The sequence below is a fragment of the Strongylocentrotus purpuratus genome, unplaced genomic scaffold, assembly GCF_000002235.5.
Source record: "Strongylocentrotus purpuratus isolate Spur 01 unplaced genomic scaffold, Spur_5.0 spur5_scaffold_8, whole genome shotgun sequence".
NCBI lineage: Eukaryota > Metazoa > Echinodermata > Echinoidea > Camarodonta > Strongylocentrotidae > Strongylocentrotus > Strongylocentrotus purpuratus.
The window spans coordinates 32,963,568-32,981,825 of NW_022145614.1; the positions used below are offsets into that span (position 1 = coordinate 32,963,568).

General features: G+C 37.2%; 1 protein-coding gene across 2 annotated transcripts; it reads right to left on the reverse strand.

Annotated features, from left to right (window-relative positions):
• Positions 1–4,900: 4,900 nt before the first annotated feature.
• Positions 4,901–15,775, reverse strand: LOC753861. Of its 2 annotated transcripts, XM_030975490.1 has the most exons (5): positions 15,332–15,775; positions 11,114–11,179; positions 10,596–10,652; positions 7,500–9,748; positions 4,901–6,626 (listed from the first exon to the last, which is right to left on the reverse strand). In XM_030975490.1, exons 1-5 carry the CDS (start codon positions 15,399–15,401, stop codon positions 6,396–6,398), a joined length of 2,673 nt encoding a protein of 890 aa, XP_030831350.1. In that variant the 5' UTR covers positions 15,402–15,775; the 3' UTR covers positions 4,901–6,395. The 2 variants fall into 2 exon arrangements, with proteins under 2 accessions (XP_030831350.1, XP_030831351.1); XM_030975491.1 differs by lacking the exon at positions 11,114–11,179 and having other exon boundaries at positions 15,332–15,774.
• Between the last annotated feature and the right edge of the window lie 2,483 nt (positions 15,776–18,258).

Here is an 18,258-nt window from a genome sequence, read left to right on the forward strand (position 1 = left end):
TGCGAAGCTTCCACCACGCGAAGCCGTTTTCAATCCATTTTAATGTATATATAAGGGAAAAAAATGCTGTGTATGGTAACAGAGCGCGATAGCCGAGCGGTTTAAGGCGGCGGTTTTCGTTACATCACCTTTGGCACGCAAGAGATCGAATCCCATCTTTGACAAAAGTTTTTTTTTTTTCTTTTTTTTTTGGCATATAAAAGTATTAATGACTGCTTTGAGAGAAATAGTTGTTTTTATACGCTCTCGGGAAGGTAACAATTGGGCTATTGCCCTCGGCACGCCTCGGGGCAATAGCACAATTCTAACCTTCCCTTGAGCGTATAAAAACAACTATTTCTCTCAAAGCAGTCATTAATACTATATTATTGCCTAATAATAGTCGACAACTAGCTTAGTACGGTCTAATGAATATGAGCAAAATTCGAGTTGACTGAAATGAACATGTTTCTTCGTGTTGAAGAATTCTTTATAATCCAGCACATTCAAGATGTGGCTGTCACACACGGATCAGAGAATCCGAAGCATTTTGCATCTGGTTATTTATCCAATATATCATTTTTTTCTCCAGTGATTATCAATATTCTGTTTTTACCTTCGCTCGAGTCAATATTACTCATGTCCAGAAAATCACTTGATGAAGAAGATTCCGTGATATAGTCTGAAATACAAACAGGAAATGATATTACCAAACCGAAATATATGACTATTTAAAAGTCTTTAGTGCGATTGTATTAACTAACTATGTATTATTGCCTAATAATAGTCGACAACTAGCTTAGTAAGGTCTTATGAATATAAGCAAAATTCGAGCTGACTGAAATGAAGCATTTCGTCGACATACTCTCCAAGACCACCAAACACGATACAGACATCATGGTCAGTTTAGATGTTGAATCTCTCTTCACCAATGTTCCTGTCACCGAATCCTGCCGAATCGTCAAACAATGCCTCGAAGCTGACGACAACATCCCCGACAGAACTCCCCTGACACCGGATGAAATACACGACCTACGTACTTCTGCCTCAACTTCCTTCAAATGGCGAGACAATTATTACTACCAGCAACGTCAAGGCGCAGCCATGGGATCGCCTTTTTCACCGGATATAGCCAACATCTTCATGGAGCACTTCGAAACAATTAACGTCACTTCAGACTCTCTCACAACGCTCTTCTCTCTGGCTCCTATATGTCGACGACACATTCGTCATTTGGCCACATAGCAGACGTGACTTAGACCACTTCCTCGCCCACAACAACCAGCATCACCCGAGCATCAAATTCACCATGGAGACCAAGCAAAACAACAGCATCTCCTTCCTAGACGTCCTCTTTACCAAATTGTCATCCGGCAAGCCCGCTCACCAAGTCTACAGGAAACTCCAACACAACAATAGATATCTTCACTACAGATCCGTCCACCATCCATCCGTACTACAATCAGTCCCAAACGCCCTCATCCGCCAAGCCCATCAACTCAGCGATGCCGACCATCTAGACCATCTGGAAATCCAGCAAGACATAAGATCAAGTCCAGGACTCCCGCCAGCAAGCCCGCAGCCAACACCATCCCTGAAGAGAACCAATCCGCAGCTACACCACCGAAACAAACTGTTGTTCTACCCTATATCGGTCAAGCCTATCACAAGATTCAACGTTTCCTTCAAGCTGCAGACATCCAAGTTCGACAAAGTTGCTCCAAGAAACTCCATTCGATACTCTACTCTCACAAAGATAAGCATCCAAACCACAAGAAAGCTGGAGTCTACAAAATACCATGCGAATGTGGAAAAGTCTACATTGGTGAAACGGGGAGAAATCTGGAAACAAGACTCAAGGAGCACAGAACCAGCTTCAGACTCAGCGACTGGGATAAGTCCGCCATCGTCAAACACGCCCACGACCGACGACAGACAAGTCTTGCACATGCATTTTGGACTCTTTGTAACTTAGCTATCAGAGAATCAGGCATTCCAAACAGCAACCCATTACAATAATCATGCTTACTTGTGATAAGAGCATGTACAACCAATTTCATACTTTCTTGATCAAAATATTTGCGGATACGTCAGAGATTTTACAGAAGATAGTATGTTAATTTGCATATATTTTCAACATGTGTTTCCATGTTCAAATCAGTATCAAAGTATACTTCTAAATTCCTTGCTGTAACAGAGGGTATCACATTGAAGGATCCAACTCTTACACTTTCAATGCTTATTTTTTTAGATCTGTTGTGGAGTTCCTATAACCACAAATTCACTCTTACTATCGTTTAGCTTATCTATGAATAAAATTAACACATTTTTCCAACATTGAAACACTTGCATCTTGAAAAAATTAATGTGACAAGAAATAATTTTGGAAATAAGACCTACTGTGCCTTTCCTACGCGTACCAAAATAATAGCTGATTCTAATGTTATCCCGATTGTTTTAGTTTTTGAGTTGGTATTGTTCTTTTTCTCTCAACAAACAAAATCGAATACATTAAAGATAAACTTGAGTTCTGGTAAACAAAAAACATGCTACATGATCAACTTTTTCTGATCAATTCCACACCTTTTCTTTCACAATGCAATCGCATGACCAGAACTCAACTTTATCTTTAATTGTACAAGTTTCAACATATTGTAGTTAAATATCACATTTGACTTAATACAATGAAAATTAACTTCTTCAATATAATATACATGATATGTAAGTGATATACCCTCGTCTGTAGAATAGATCAAACTCTGTTTTGCTTCAATGAATAAATCTGTTATGTCTCAGATCATTGATTGCTGATCATATACATCTAATGATTGAAATATTCATTCGTCAACGTGTGATATAAACATTTCTTTCTAATCTTAGTTTTATTCTAAAACAGTTTCATATGCATTTAATATATTGTTGTATTTTGACAAAATTGTTATAGTAATTACAAAAAAAATGAAAACAAAGAAAGAGAGAGATAGAAAATTGTCATTGTACTGAAAGAGAGAGCTTAGCATGATAATATTGTTTGTAGAGAGAGGTAAATTTGTTAATATTGTATTGAGAAAGGAATAAATAATTATTGTAATGAAACAGAGAGATAGAGAGGTTGCGGTGAACTTGATAATATGTTACTGTTTCTTGTATTGAGTGAGAGAAAGGGAGAAAGGTGGGAGCGAAAAGGATGATATTGTAATGTTTCTTGTATTGAGTAAGAGAGAGAGAGAGAGAGAGATTGCTTTCATCGGATTCATTCACATGTTTATTTTTTTAAGATTTAATTTGACATGATTCGCTTCTGTTACTCTAATTCTATTTTGTTTGCATAATGGTGTTTTCAATTTGATATTACAGTTCTGTATATTGTTCTAAAGATAACAGGTTTACCAGGGATTTATATTTTCTGTGTTGCTTTTGTTTTCTACCAACACGGTAATCTAATTTTTCTTCTTCTGAAGTAATATACTTTTCAATGTAAACTGAAGGTGGAGTCGGAAAATAAAGTCAGTGCCCATACATGTTTTCTTTCTTAGCCCTTTTGTAGACCTTCTCTTCTCTCTGTCTGTCCGTCTCTTTCTTTCTCTCTTTCACTCTATCTCTCTCCCACCCCCTCTCTCTCTCTCTCACTCAAAGAAATTGACTTTACAGAGGCAAAATAACGGAACATGTTAGACCTCAAAATGTAGTTTAATTCGAATTACGAGACATAAGTATCGGTATGAATCTAGTTATTATACAAACACAAAACACACGCTCACGTGTCCACACACCCCAAAACATGTGTGTGGTATATACACATATATATAAGAATAAGTATTCAATATTCCCAGAACCCAGGGTTGCCTCTTCCATACAAAAATGTCTCACGTACGTACGATTCTAATAGGTTGAAATTAAGTTTAAGTTTGATGATTTAATTTTTTTTTTTTAATAATTGTTAATCGGATCTTTTCATGCGAGATTAACAACAAGGCTAGCCAACAAAACAGATAGCACTTATAATAACGTTTGAGTGAATCACAGATTTTGTCAGATCTCGTACAATATACATATTATCATATATTACATGTATTAAACACACAATTATACCCTCTTCTCTTGCGGTGGGGCATGCTATCGTCGCAGAAGTAATCTCGGTGTTGCTATCTACACTAAGAAAATGTAGCTCCCGTGATCATCGAGGCGATAATATTTATCCCACCGGCCACAGTATTCAGTAATGACTATTTTGCTTCATTTTACACTTCGACAACACTTTTAAGTTTAGTAGATCTAGGTCTCGATTTAACATTGGATTAATTAACGTTCATTACACTAGTGCATACCGTTCACATAAACGAGTTAATTGTTATTCATACTTTATAATCAGACTAGATGAATGAGGAAAAACATTGATCCATCAACAGTACCCTGATCTTTATTGTAAATGCCACAAATATATCTAATAACATGAATAATAAAAATGTTCATGGCCGTCTAAAAATGCGGGTATTTCGTACACACTGATCAGAAGTTGAATCAAATACATTATCAATTTGGCATCAGCTCCCTTTTTTGCGAGGGGGGAGGAGGGGTTCAGGTATGCTCTGTATAGGGGAGATGGTATAGCAGTCATCGTCCCCCAAGTGTCGGCCCTAAAGGTAGTTCCCACTTAACTGCCACAGCTCGTGACCAGCAGGAGATACAGAATGTGTCGTGTGCCATTCCCCCCCCCCCCCACTCCGAGAACGGACGGACCCCATGCGTGTTACCAAAATGTCCTTTTCGTAACAAAAGAAAAAGGTCGACCCGTATTGACTTTACACACCGGACTTTTGCTGAAAGGGGGGGGGGGCTGAAAAAGGCTCGTATAACAAAAGAAAAAGGTCGACCCGTATTGACTTTACACACCGGACTTTTGCTGAAAAGAGGGGGGGGGGGGTCGTTTGGAACAAGCATATGAGTACCCTAAATAACACTGAGTGGGGGGAGGGGGGCGGTGTGCCATTCGTGCGAATGTCGTTCATTTTGGGGGTCAGCGATTTAGTCTCAAAGCGTCTTAGATATCAACATTTGTACAGAATTAGTTATTTTGAACCGCAATTTGAATGCACTAACAGGGCATCTCGCACCAGGAATGGCAGATTATTATTTTTGTCAAGTTTATTTCCAATACGTCACAATTTAATTATTAGGTTGCCAACTGGAATCCCTCACAAAGTTGTCTCACTTTCTCGCACTTTCTTATACTCGGAAACAAATAAACAAATTCGTAATGTAACCAAATGTAGGCATATGCCTTTGTGAAGCGCCTCGATACGAAGTATTTCATTCACGTGAAATGTTACGAATAATTGTATTTCAATTATAATCAGAACGCAAATTGCATATTCGTTGTGTTGCTAGATAGGGTAAGCCATAATGTTTGTTCTACCTAGCAACAACTGATGTATGCAATTGAAATCCCTGACTATTGAGATACATTTATTCGTATCGAGTCACTTAAAAAAAAACATATGACATTGCATTCATTTCGTTACATTACGAAAATGACCTATTGAGAAGTGGTCGGGACGGTTTCGAGACACACGCGACGACTGTGACTATTTAGAAAGAAGATTTGTGAGATAATTTCTATTTTTAGAAACTCCCTTGCGAATGCTATTCGAATTTGTCGCAACTTCGCAAGATACGAGCTCTTAAAGGAACAGTTGGGTTTTCGTTTAAGACCGCAATTAAGACCTTCGAAGTGCCCGGTTATGATTGCTCTTATTCCTATTTATGACATTTCGAGTCCCCCTTTGGGGCCTAAAATTGCTATGAAGGTAATTTTAGACCCCAACCTGTGTGAAATTTAAATTTAATCCGATCATACCAATTCAGCTCCGCATTTAAATAAATTACGGTGACTGCTAATTTAATAATAATAACAATACACGGGCCGGCTGGTTGTGCATATTATAACCTAAGATGATAAAGCCAACATTGGCATTGGCTGGAAGTAAACGTATAAGGCGCTATATCGTTCTTTCAACGGCTGTTCAAAATTATTGAATATTTGTGGGGTCCCAAAAATGGTTAAATTTATTAATATTTTAGCCGTCTTTTATACGATTTTGATCAAACAAAGATGATTTGGTTAATGAAATTGTATGCTCTTTCAAATTAGACACATTACCTGACACACACAAATATTTTGTGTAGCGCCCTCTATACCGAAAACTCAACACTCCCTTTAATCGATAATATCTTCACGCCACCCCTTCACTTACTCCCTCTCTCTGTGTTGACGAGTATGAACTGCACCTGCCGTTTTACTACCCTTTCCCCTTTAGCAACTTACGGTCAGTATCTGCTCCTTCTTCCTTCCATGTATATTTAATAGTGTCTAATGTTTCTCACTACATTGTGTGCGTCCAACTTGTGTTCCAGTACTACAACGAGCGCTTGAAAACTCTCTCCGAGACAGCCTGAGTCGTCCACATCCATGAATTCTGCGAAGATGTTCGCCAGAGTTTCTTCACTCGTTTGTTGGTACCGAATGAAATAAAAATGAAGACGCCTTGGAGACTGATGACGATGATGAAGAGATAGTCCATGAAGGGGACATCGATGACCATAGCTAAGAACCCAAATAACCAGGCGAATCCAAGAAGAGCTGAGATCTATAACAAATGACGAGAAGGAAGAGAGATCGATTGAAAGCATGTTTGAAGAAGAGTTCATTTGTACCCATTAAGCAATATACTTGTAATGAGAATTTCTTTAAAGGTAGGAGAAAAAAATCAGAGGCGGTAGAGAGAGAGATAGAGGGTGATGTGGGGGGGGGGGGGAGGTAGATAGTGCAATATATTGGACGGTTGTTTCCTATTATTGTACATGCTTCGAAATGAGGAAAAAAAAACATTATAGGCCTATATTCATGTATGAAAAAAGAAATGGCCACTCAATTCGTAATTTTGTCTACATATTTTGTTTCACATGTTTATCATTGTTATACTATTGTTATATTGATACTATGTTGTAAATATGTAAGTACTCTCATACCCCAAGAGGGGATCGATAGAGTCAATAAAATCTTACAATCTTACAATCTTACAGAGACACCAAGTTTCTCCAAAATGTTCGTGCAGTAGCATAAGAAGGTTAAATGTTGCTCATATGTGAAATTAGTTCTGATGATAAAACTCTTCATGCGTCGTACAGAGCATATAACGTAGGAGGGCTTGAAAAGAAAATGGGCAAGTGAGAATTTTGCTGGATAATAATGTTGAATATTTAATGAAAATAACAATAAAAACGATAGTGGTATTTATAATAATACAAATTGTATCGAATAAAAGGACGATATGACATAGAAAAGAAACATATTGTAAAGAGAAACATAAAACTCTTAAAATAGGTTAAATCAAATAGGGGAAAAGTATGTTTCAGGGGGTCTCTTGAAAGTGGCAGGACAGGTTAAATCTCTGATGGAAAGAGAAATACTGTTTAACGTTTTCTAAGCAGCCACTGTAAAAATGTTTTTCGAAACCTACCTTGACATATATTCTGAGCTCAACAGCCAATTGTTTGAATTGTGATTCCTGGCCAGATTTTAGCACCGATGTTGTTTTCTTGGTAGAATGAACTCCATGTACCGTGATGATAAAAAACACGAGATTGGATAGAAGACATACAGACATTGGAACAAAGAACATTACTATGCTAGAAAGTTTGGTAAGCCAGCATGTATTACTGTCGTATTCCAAGAAAGGACCATTCTGGAATCCTCCGAACTGAAGTACCAAAGTGATCAAGACAAAGACGAGAGGGGTGCCCCATGCAATGACAAGAAAAGATACCATCTTACGACCAAATGAGCTAGATGAAAACGATTTCATCTTACTTGCTGCAAAGCTTCGACTCAGGTCCCAAGCAAGGATAGTAGTCCAAACAAACGAAGCAAGGAAAAAGAAATGGGACAACGCAGCAACAACTATACAAGGTATTCTAAACTGGGAGACTGAAATACTTACGTACTGAATCAAAATTTGTCCGAGGAACAAAGCAACAATGAAATTCATTATGGATACACCCTGACGATTCCGCAAGGTAGAAAATGCAATATAAGTAATCAACGTAGCAAAAAGACAAACTGATGATACGGCAAACAGAACATGTCCTAGGATTATCAATGTCCTTCTACTAATGGGTGTGACCTGATCAATATAGCAGATGCTTATGGAACCATCGGGATGAATCAGAATGTCCTCTGTGTCGTACATCTGACCTTGATACAGAATAACAGACTGGTTTTCTTGGTAGTCCCATTCAATGGAATCATTGGAAACCGTGAAGAAGGAGCAGGTTTGGAGAGCAATCTCGGTCCCACACACCACAAACTGATACTCAGATGAGACGGTGGCACTGCTGAACTGCATGTTGGTGATATTACTCCACCATTTTGGTCGAATATAAGTTCCATTGAAGAAAATAAGAGATTCGTTGTTGATAAGAGAAGCCGTAAAATCCAAATATTGTCCAACAAACATTTCCTCGGGACAACGATATGTAATGTTTCCAGGGTTATCTTCGACATAACAGGACTGACTAGCTGATATTACTATGTCCTTGCAATCGTCTCGGCTAGGAGTTTGAAGTTGATGTATGATGTCTCTCTGGATTATATCAAGAGATGGATTCATGTCATCCGTGTAAATCAAATTGAATGTTATAGTATTATTAACCACGTCTGTTGAAGACCTTACTAGACAAGGTAGTGGAAGTATTAAAGATGTTGTAATATTGTCTATGGTCACCTCCCTGAAACAAAACATCTCTTCTAAACACTCTACAGTTCCGTTACTTTGTTTGACTCCAACATTTTTGGAATGACAGACGGGCCAATCAGATGATATCGGAGCGCAGTTACCATTGTCATCCAATTCAAATCCTTCTATACATTGTCTTATTAGGTCGGCGTAGTCAAAATGAAAAACTTCAAGGATGCTGAATGTTGTGCCCTTCCGTTCATCGATACACATCATGGAACCTCCACTGCAATTACTGCATGCAGGATGCTTACCTACAACACCTTCACTAATGAATGGTTTGTAATAATACTGACACTCGCGGGCTATCTCTTCATTTGTCCCGTTTGGACAACTTCCAGTTGTATTCACGAGGCAAAGTCGAGGTTTCGGAATAGTTTGAACAATATGCATATCTATATCACATCCGCTGATATTCATCGAAACGTTGGACTGTAATGTGGGCATTGGTGTCATGCATGCAAGAGTATACTCATATCCCCACCAACATTGTTGGTCTGCTGAAATGACAACAGCTGTCAAAGAACTTTCAGTATACCCATGGCAAGTAGCACAACCCAGGTTTCTAAAGTATATGTTGTTGTAGATATAAAGAACATCTATAGTTGCATTGGGAGAAACCTCTTCACAGTTTCGTTTGACATCCTCCTCTAAAGACCATCCTGATGGGCACCTAGCAATCATCCTGTAACCATGTCCGAGCTCTGGGTAGAAGAGTGGAAGAAAAGTATCAACGATACATTCCCATACGCCAATGTCTAATAGCGTCTTTTTTGATAGAGCCTCGTTTGAAAGAGTCTCATTTGATCCTGTCTCGTTTGACCGAGTCCCGTTGGAAATTAGTACAGGATAGTCTGGACAGCAATCACCGAAGAATTGACACATATCATCGCATCTACATAAAGTTTCCTCGCCATCAAAGCATGATTCGTTAAAGCATGTGTTATCTGCATACTGATATGAATCCATGTTTTCTGTGGAAATAAGAGGTTATTAAGAAGATATCATAATCATTAATAATAATAATAATAATAATAATAAATCACATTTATAACGCGCCTAATACATTGTTTCTAGGCGCAGTGGTGCTGTTGTCCCAGCAGCCATTAAGTGAAGCAATATCCTTACACGAAATAAAGCCGGGACGACAGCACCACAAGTACACAAGTCATTCATACGATTTATCGTGTATGAAGAAAATTTCATACTGTTTTAATAGAGGTTTATTGCTTATCATCAAAATGTTGTCTGGTTAATCACAATGGACAAACAAAGACCGGATCTGTAACTGACTCCTAGTCTTATTGCTTTGGTGGTACTGGTTTACCAAGGCGACTGGTGCTCCAAGAAACTTTAAGATAGCATTACTTGTTGTAAAGATAATGAAGATAATGAGAATTAATAAAGAAATGAAATGCAATACTAGTCGATAAATTTGGTCGATATTCACCACTTTACAGATTAACATATTCTATGTAGATCTAATCATAGCAATGAAAAGGAATATTTGATTAATATGAAATACACATATAATAGGGAAGCTGAGTAGGCTAATGTATGATATATCAGTCTGGGCCTTTTACTTTGTATTATGGCCTATGTATTTAGTTGACAACTAGCTTAGTAAGGTTTTATGAATATGAGCAAAATTCAAGCTGACTGAAATGAACATGTTTCTTCATGGTAAACTATTCGTTATGATCCATCAGATGTGGCTGTCACACCGGATCAGAGAATCCGAAGCATTTTTCATCTGATATTTTATCCAAGATATCCCAATGTATCCTTTTTATAAATTCATTATCAATATTCTATTTTTACCTGCAGATGAACTGATAAAAGTGTTGTCACGTGATGAAGAAGAAGCCGTCATATTGTCTGAAATACAAACAGAAAATAATATTACCATACCGAAATTTAAGACTATTAACATTCTTGTATATACGATTGGATTATATAATGTACTCTTCCTCCCATCCAAATATCCCAGAGTTACTCTCAAAAATATATTGATTGGTTTCAAGCACTCTGCTGCCTATTTAATGGTTAAAAATACCTTTCTGATTTAAAGCAATTTGAAGGAAGGAAACCAAAAAGTCATTTGGCGGGCGGTATCTGAATTTTGACGAAAAATTCACATTTCTAGAAAGTTCATTTTCTGCTATTTTATATTGCATCAAATGAAAGAGGAGGATCTAAGCTTTTTAAATATGTGTCATTTATTAATTATTATTGTGATTAAGTTATGATAAAACATCGATAGTTCTCGGTTTCGTTTTTTCTGGGTCGCACTGTATAAAGCTATTAATGAAAGCTGCTGCAGATAGTTTATCAATTACCTGTATAGTTTCCTGGAGTATAAACTTCGATGTTCATCCTAAACCCAAGCTCTGTAACTGAAACATCTGAGGTAAAAACCAGCCACATCTCATTGCTGTTAGAGACTATGATACCAGGTAGAGAAGAACCTGAGAGAGTAGCCAATAATGATGCTGTATCATCTGGATCAAGACCAGAACCAATCCTCAAGATATCAGAGTAGAATTCCAGATCAAAGGTGCTAAAAACTGCCATGATCTGGTAGTCTGCTGGTCCAGAAACAAGCCATTGAGTGTTGACGTTATTTGGATAGTTGTTTGGGTAATTTGGTGAAACGATCGTCAAAGACTCGCCAAAACCAAAAGTATCAACTTCTGTTCCGTTGCTAAGATCTAGAAATATATGTTGAAGATTCGTGTGGTTTGAGATTGGCAAACAGTATACCAGGCGCGGATCCAGGATTTCTTAGGGGGAGAGGCCCAAATTTGAAATTATGCGAGCCAAATATTGGTACGTAATGGTGACCAGCAGTAACGTAATTAGGGGTGGGAGGGGCAAGTTTTCCCCCTCCCTCCTCCGCGAAGCGCTGAAGCTTTGACATTTCAATAAATTATTAGAGAAAGAAGACGATTCGTTGTACCATTCCCTAAAATAATCCTCGTCTGAATTATGTTTTCCTACATCCCGCGAGAAGCGCGAAAGCTTTTACGTTTCATTAAATCATTAGAGAAAGTAGACGATTCGTTGTGTCGTTATCGACTCTTAATCTTCGTCTAAATTAAGTTTTCCCCCAAGCTTTTACGTTTTATTTAATCAATAGAGAAAAAAGACGATTCGTTGTACCGTTCTCGACTCTTAATCCTTGTCTAAATTCAGTTTTTTCCCCCGACTCCCGCGGAAGCTTCGACGTTTCATTAAAATATTAGAGAATGAAAACGTTCTCGACTTACCGCTCGCCCCCCCCCCCCCTGGATTCGCGCCTGCAGTATACAAATAAACACTGTTTTTGGAGGTTCTGGTTGAAACTATGAGCAATAGTACTATTAATTTTAAATATTACCATTTGAGTTACCGAGGCCCATAGTTTATACCAGTACCTCGAAAAGAAGACAGGGTGTATTTGTGTTATACCCTGCATAAAATGTTTATTTAAAATATTTAACTTTTGATTTCAAACAATGTTCAACTTCCAAATAGGGCTTTTTCAGAGCAACCTTAAATAATTCAAATAATAAAAATAGTTCTGGTCATAGGAAGAGATCTTAACCAATCATAAACCAATAATTTTTAAATACAAGATATATTAATTTGTTGATACGTGCATACTAAGGAGCTTGTTTAGAAATATCAGGATGTTTAATACATTCATTTTTGCGATTCACTCCCCCCTCCTTCCCACCAACAGACCTGTAAGCCTAATATGATCCACCTCAAGTTTATGAAAGTGTATAATGGTTTAGTAGTTGCTTGAAACTTATGTGAAATCCATAGTTCTTTTCAGATCAAGACCACCTCACTTTGATGTTTCAATTGACCTGATTGCATGCTAGTTGCCATGACTTTAGTCAACTTAATAACACTCTATACTTTCAGTTGGTATCAATAATTCAAAGATTTGTGTTTGTATTTTGACAAGCATATCCTATAATATGTGGTCAGGACGGTTAATAAAATCTCAGGGACAGAATTGACAAAACTTCAATTTTTGCATTGGAGTATTATGCATCAACAGCATTTATTTAAAATGTTGCCACGAATTCGATAAATGGCACCTATTCTAAAATGCTAATTTATACAAATGTATGCAAAAATACAATAATACATTCTCACGTCCTGAAATATAAAATCCGGTGTATCAATATTGTTATATCCCGATGGTTTGATGGAGTTACATTTCTTGATCTTTCCGGGTTTTTTAAATAATGTTGCTAGTGTATACATCACGAAACAAATTTTGAATAGTGTATTTAAAAAAATGAATATGTCAGCTTTCGAATATGTTAGAAAAAGCGAGATCAGTCATTTAAAATGAAATATGAATTTTAAATTCAATAATCTAAGCAATTATAAACAATTTTTAGTGTTTGAATGTAAATTGGACCAAAAAGTAAGTGAAAATGATATTTACTATAATTTATCCATATTTACTAATCAAATCCCATTTCAATCGTTCATAAGAAAAATGACAATACCAACACCTCTAGTTTGAAGTGAAATTTTGATATTTTGATTTATATTACGGCCAACTTATTTTTTAAATAAGTTTATTAATCAACTTTATATATGAAGCACGTCATTATTTTTCCCGTTTTCGTTACATCGTGAAATACAAATGCCCTCGCCTTGAATATGTAAGTTGTACTTGATTAATGAGATAGGTCAGGTAATTTCAAAATATTTGTTGATTTCAAAAGAGGAGGCAAAAAAGGTAGGATGGGAACTTGGAGATGTTAAGCATTTCTTTGTTTATTTTGTTTTCTCTTTCGATTTATGAAGTTTACATTCAATAATATCATTTTATTTTCAATTGCAGCAAAGACATTTAAAAAAATCAACGACAGGGTAGTGTTTCGATACCCTATTGTACTTCCCAGAAAAAGCATGCTCAGATCATATTATATGTCATTGTAATGTTTGCACAATTTAACGCATAAGGCTGTTATTAAGTGATTTTAAATGATTTATTGAAAGTTGTAGCGATCGTGTTCATAACCAAACACAGGAGCTAACAGGGATGAACAATTTGTCAAAATCGAGAATGACGGATCCGAAGTGATATGACGTCTTTGCAAACCGTATATGAAGAATCTCATGCTTCACAGTTTAATGAGGATAAATTTATCTTCATTACCACAGTTCAATAAAGAAAAATTTATCCTCATTTACATGTAGCTGTTAAATGAAGATAAATTAATCATCATTAAACTGTGTTAACATAGATAAATTTTCCTCATTTAGCTGTTAAATGAAGATAAATTTATCCTTATTAAGCTGCGATATAGAAGATGAATTTACCCTCGTAATATTAATAGATTTGTACACAGTCGTATGTATTTGTATTCAGTGGTACATATTAAATTGTATATTACATTTGCATTTCTTGTTTTCATTTGTTTCAATTATATGTCCAGAGTGACCGCCATTCTTTTATGTTCAAATGGTAATTAAGTGAAGAGACTGGAGAGCGTGCGTAGAACAGAGATCGATAGTCAGATATGTGGGTTGTAGTGTGTGGAGATGTGAAAGAAAAATCAAGGAATCAGTTTGATGAAATTTTGAGGAAAAGTGAACAAAAAATCGTTCATTTTGAAAATATATACTGTTGTGAGTGGAGAGTGGAAACAACTGGCCACCTACCCGTTTCACTGTGTCAACATCTTGTTTGTTCTTTTGATCAAATGATCTTTCCCTTTCATGACATAATCATTAACTACTTAAACGCAGTTTTGGAGCAAGTAATATACCAGCAGAGCTTTTTAACATGCCTTTTTTTTAACAAAAATATTATCTTTATGGTCAGATCATGAGAACTGTTAAGTTAGTAATGTTCAATTATATTTACCGAGATCTACTTAGAATATTATTGTTACCAGAAGGTATTTTTGTTATGCTCTCTATGTTATGCACTAGTATTTGGAAGGCACAAAAAATAACTTGAATAGAATCCTCACTCTCTTTCTAAGTAACTTTTGCTGAGACTGTACCTCAAGGGGACAAGAAAGAATCCTTCCTTCAGTTCGGTTATCTATACTTCATGTGAATTAGGTAAACTTCCGAGCCAACTTTTGAAATAGGTGGCTCTTAAATAATGGTGCATAATATGGTCTGGTGGTATAGTTTATTATGAAGATATGAATATTATGTATAGCAATAAATAAATAACAACACAAACTACTAAGATTAAGTGTAAAAGATTAGCCCTAAAAAAATGAACAAAAAGGAAAATATACAAGAATAACTGAAATGCAGAATTACGGAGGAGAGGGGGGGGGGTGGACTTTTATAAGTATTCACAGGCGTTTTATGACAAGCTATCCAGATATCGTAAGCGTTGATAATGTTATAATTATATCCCGATACCTTACATCAAGTCACGGATCTGTATTTTATGACAATAATGACAAAAAGCCGCAATATGATAACATATTTACTGAAATATTTAAGAGTAACGAGTTAAGTAGCTCGAAGCTTCTAAATCTAAATCTATACTTAATCTACATCAAGATATGAGTACTCACCAGACTGACTCAATAATAAAATGGAAACAATCCAAATAGAACGTGCGATGCTCGATGAAAAAGAATTCATTTTGACTCATCAGCGTAAACAAGAAATAATCATTTAATTTCACTGGTATTCAAATAATTCTTGATCTCAACGAAATGCAGCTTTATTCACGACCAGTAAAGATTACTCCACACCGTCTTAACATGTGACCTACAACTGATATAAATGGTAGTTTGGTTTGATAATTACGGATGGTTGTCTGCCTGATTCTAAGGTTGTCCATACCAGATTATATCTATTGGAGTTACGAAACGTCCAATAGGACTTTTAGGGTTTCGGCGGAAGGGGGGAGGGGGATGCCCGATACGAAGGATCTTTTAGTTTAATTTAGTCAGGAAGATAATTTTCCCCTTCAAATTGGCAAAGTTCTTGATTTAATCGCGACTTCTTTACATAAACACGGCAGGAAGGATATTAATCTGGAATTATAAAACTCGGTATGAGCGTATCCTAAACCAACCAATCCGAGCAGAATGTCTGTGTTACGTAACAGGTACCACTACAGTAGTATCTAATTACTCATAACTAAGCGATGTACGTAGGCACCTAGAGTATGCTAGGGAGCAGAGGGGTGCATTAACATGTTGCAGCCGTATATCACCACCAGCAACATTCTCCCACAAACAAAGAAAAGAGTAACCACATTTTGTTTTTAAAGGTAGTACAAAGTTTTGGTATGGGATCATGAATTTGGTTCAGCTGAAAATTATGGGAAGCATATGCGATTTTACAATATTTCAGTGATCGTTGTCGCGGTTGAATTCGGGTCTAAAATGATGAAATTGTACACAATAAACTTTTTATGTTGTATAGCGCCCTCACAAGGCCGACATTACTTTAGGTCTAAAACTATGTTTCTTGACTGCAATCAACCGACTTGTCATTTCCGTTTCGAAATTATATATCAAAACTTCATATTCTGATATTTTCATGGTCTCAGCGCTACCATGTGATGGCCTTAGGCGCTATTTGAAATATTTGAAATTTACCGGGAGCACCGGTAATTTTTTTATTATTCAATTTCTCGAAAGCAGAAGTGTTTCAGGGGCTACATTTTCTAGTGCTTATAAAACATCCACAGGGGCATCTAAATATATCAAAATTGTAAAGAATTACTATCCATCCTATTTTCCAAACATTTCCCAAAACTTTGCATTACCTTTAACAGAGCGTCTTTTCACTTAAAAACTCGCTCCCAGCATGAACTTTACACACTTTGTGTTAGGTCCATGCTCACTTCATCCTTACAGCACCCTGTATTGATACATGGGGTAACCTCATACTCCAAGCACCCTCGGCTCTCAGGGCTAGCAAAGTGTAATGCTATCCTGTCGTTATATCGTAAACTACTTTATGAATATAATTACAAAGGAAATAACGACAAGATACGGTTACATCCTCGTTGAGATCGACCGAGGTTGGCCCTTCATTTATTTATAACGTTGCATCTTCCTTCTAAAGGCCCGGTCACACAGAGGGGGACGCATGGGGGACGCACGGCCAGCGCATTGGAAATTTTGCAATTTGGGCCAGTGCGTTGTCGTTCGCTAGGCGTGCGTCATCATTCGTTACTCGTTTGTCGAGCGCGCTGGACCCACGCTATGCATTCGTCGTCATTCGCTGTGTGCGTAGGGTTTTTTTGAGCATGCTCAAAAGTGTGCGCGGAGCTCGACGCATAAATGTACACGCCAAATGCACGCCAGACATGCGTGGAACGCGCTAGATCAGCGCCAGACATACGCGAAGCACACGCCCTGTATACACAAGCGCGCTAGCTACACGCTGTGCATTTTGTGTCAGCTCGCTAGCTTTTCCAAAATCATGACAAAAGTTAGGCACACGGCCTTTTCCGATTTCCAATGCGCCGGCCGTGCGTCGTCTATGTGTGACCACCTCTGTTGAGAACGCGGTGCATGCGTGGACCATTCGTCCAGCTCGCTAGCAACACGCTCTGCATTCGTGGAAGTTGTTACCATGTGCGTTCTGTGTACGGTTTGTATGCGCACTGCATGCGCCCTGTATGCGCTCAGCGCGCTAGCAACACGCTATGCATTTGGTGTCAGCTCGCTGTAGCTTCGACAAAAGTTGGGTGCACGACAACGCACTGGCGAAAATCGCAATTTTTCAATGCGCTGGCCGTGCGTTCTCCATGCGTCCCCTCTGTGTGACCGGGCCTTAAGCACTGGTGTTGTTTTGTTCGTTTGTTAATTTTCAATTGCACCTTGAGTCTTTGATTTCAAGTGTATTTGGCGCGTTGCAAATCTCATATATCATTATTGATTTATTGATTGATTAATTTATTATTATTATTATTATTATTATTGTTACTAATGTTGTTTTCATTGTTATCATTATTATCATTATTACCATTATTATTATCATTATTATCATTACTGTCATTATTCTTAATATTGTTATCATTAATATTATTATTATTATCATCATTATCACTGATATGGGGTTAAGATACACTTAATTGTCATTATTCCATTCCATTGTTACCACCCTAAAACAGATCCCTATAACCATGCACACCATTTCCCAAGGTTCCCAATACAGCCACCCACATACATTTGGTTTGGGGACGATTTATTAACACATTACATTGGATTTCAGCGAAGTATGTGGAATATTGAGTCTGGCGTTGATGAGACTAATGATGAGATTGATGATAATGTGCGATTGGTGACAAATATAAGGATTTGTTTTTATACTCTTCACGTTTGGGAGCGTGGTTCAACAAACTCTCCTAGCAATCTTGCAGTGCCTATAAATCACTGAGAAGAGATTCAACTCACCCGTGATGTTATGAAAAGACCGTAGATGCTACCTATGGCAAACACATATTATCATTTTTTGACGCTTAAGGATTCTCACT

Excerpts from the sequence above, each read along its gene's own strand:
- LOC753861 (XM_030975490.1), bottom strand. The coding sequence starts at position 15,401 with ATGAATTCTTTTTCATCGAGCATCGCACGTTCTATTTGGATTGTTTCC. Across the intron at positions 10,653-11,113 it reads TACTCCAGGAAACTATACAG|ACAATATGACGGCTTCTTCT; the intron begins GTAATTGATAAA and ends TTTGTATTTCAG. Across the intron at positions 9,749-10,595 it reads TTTTATCAGTTCATCTGCAG|AAAACATGGATTCATATCAG; the intron begins GTAAAAATAGAA and ends TTATTTCCACAG.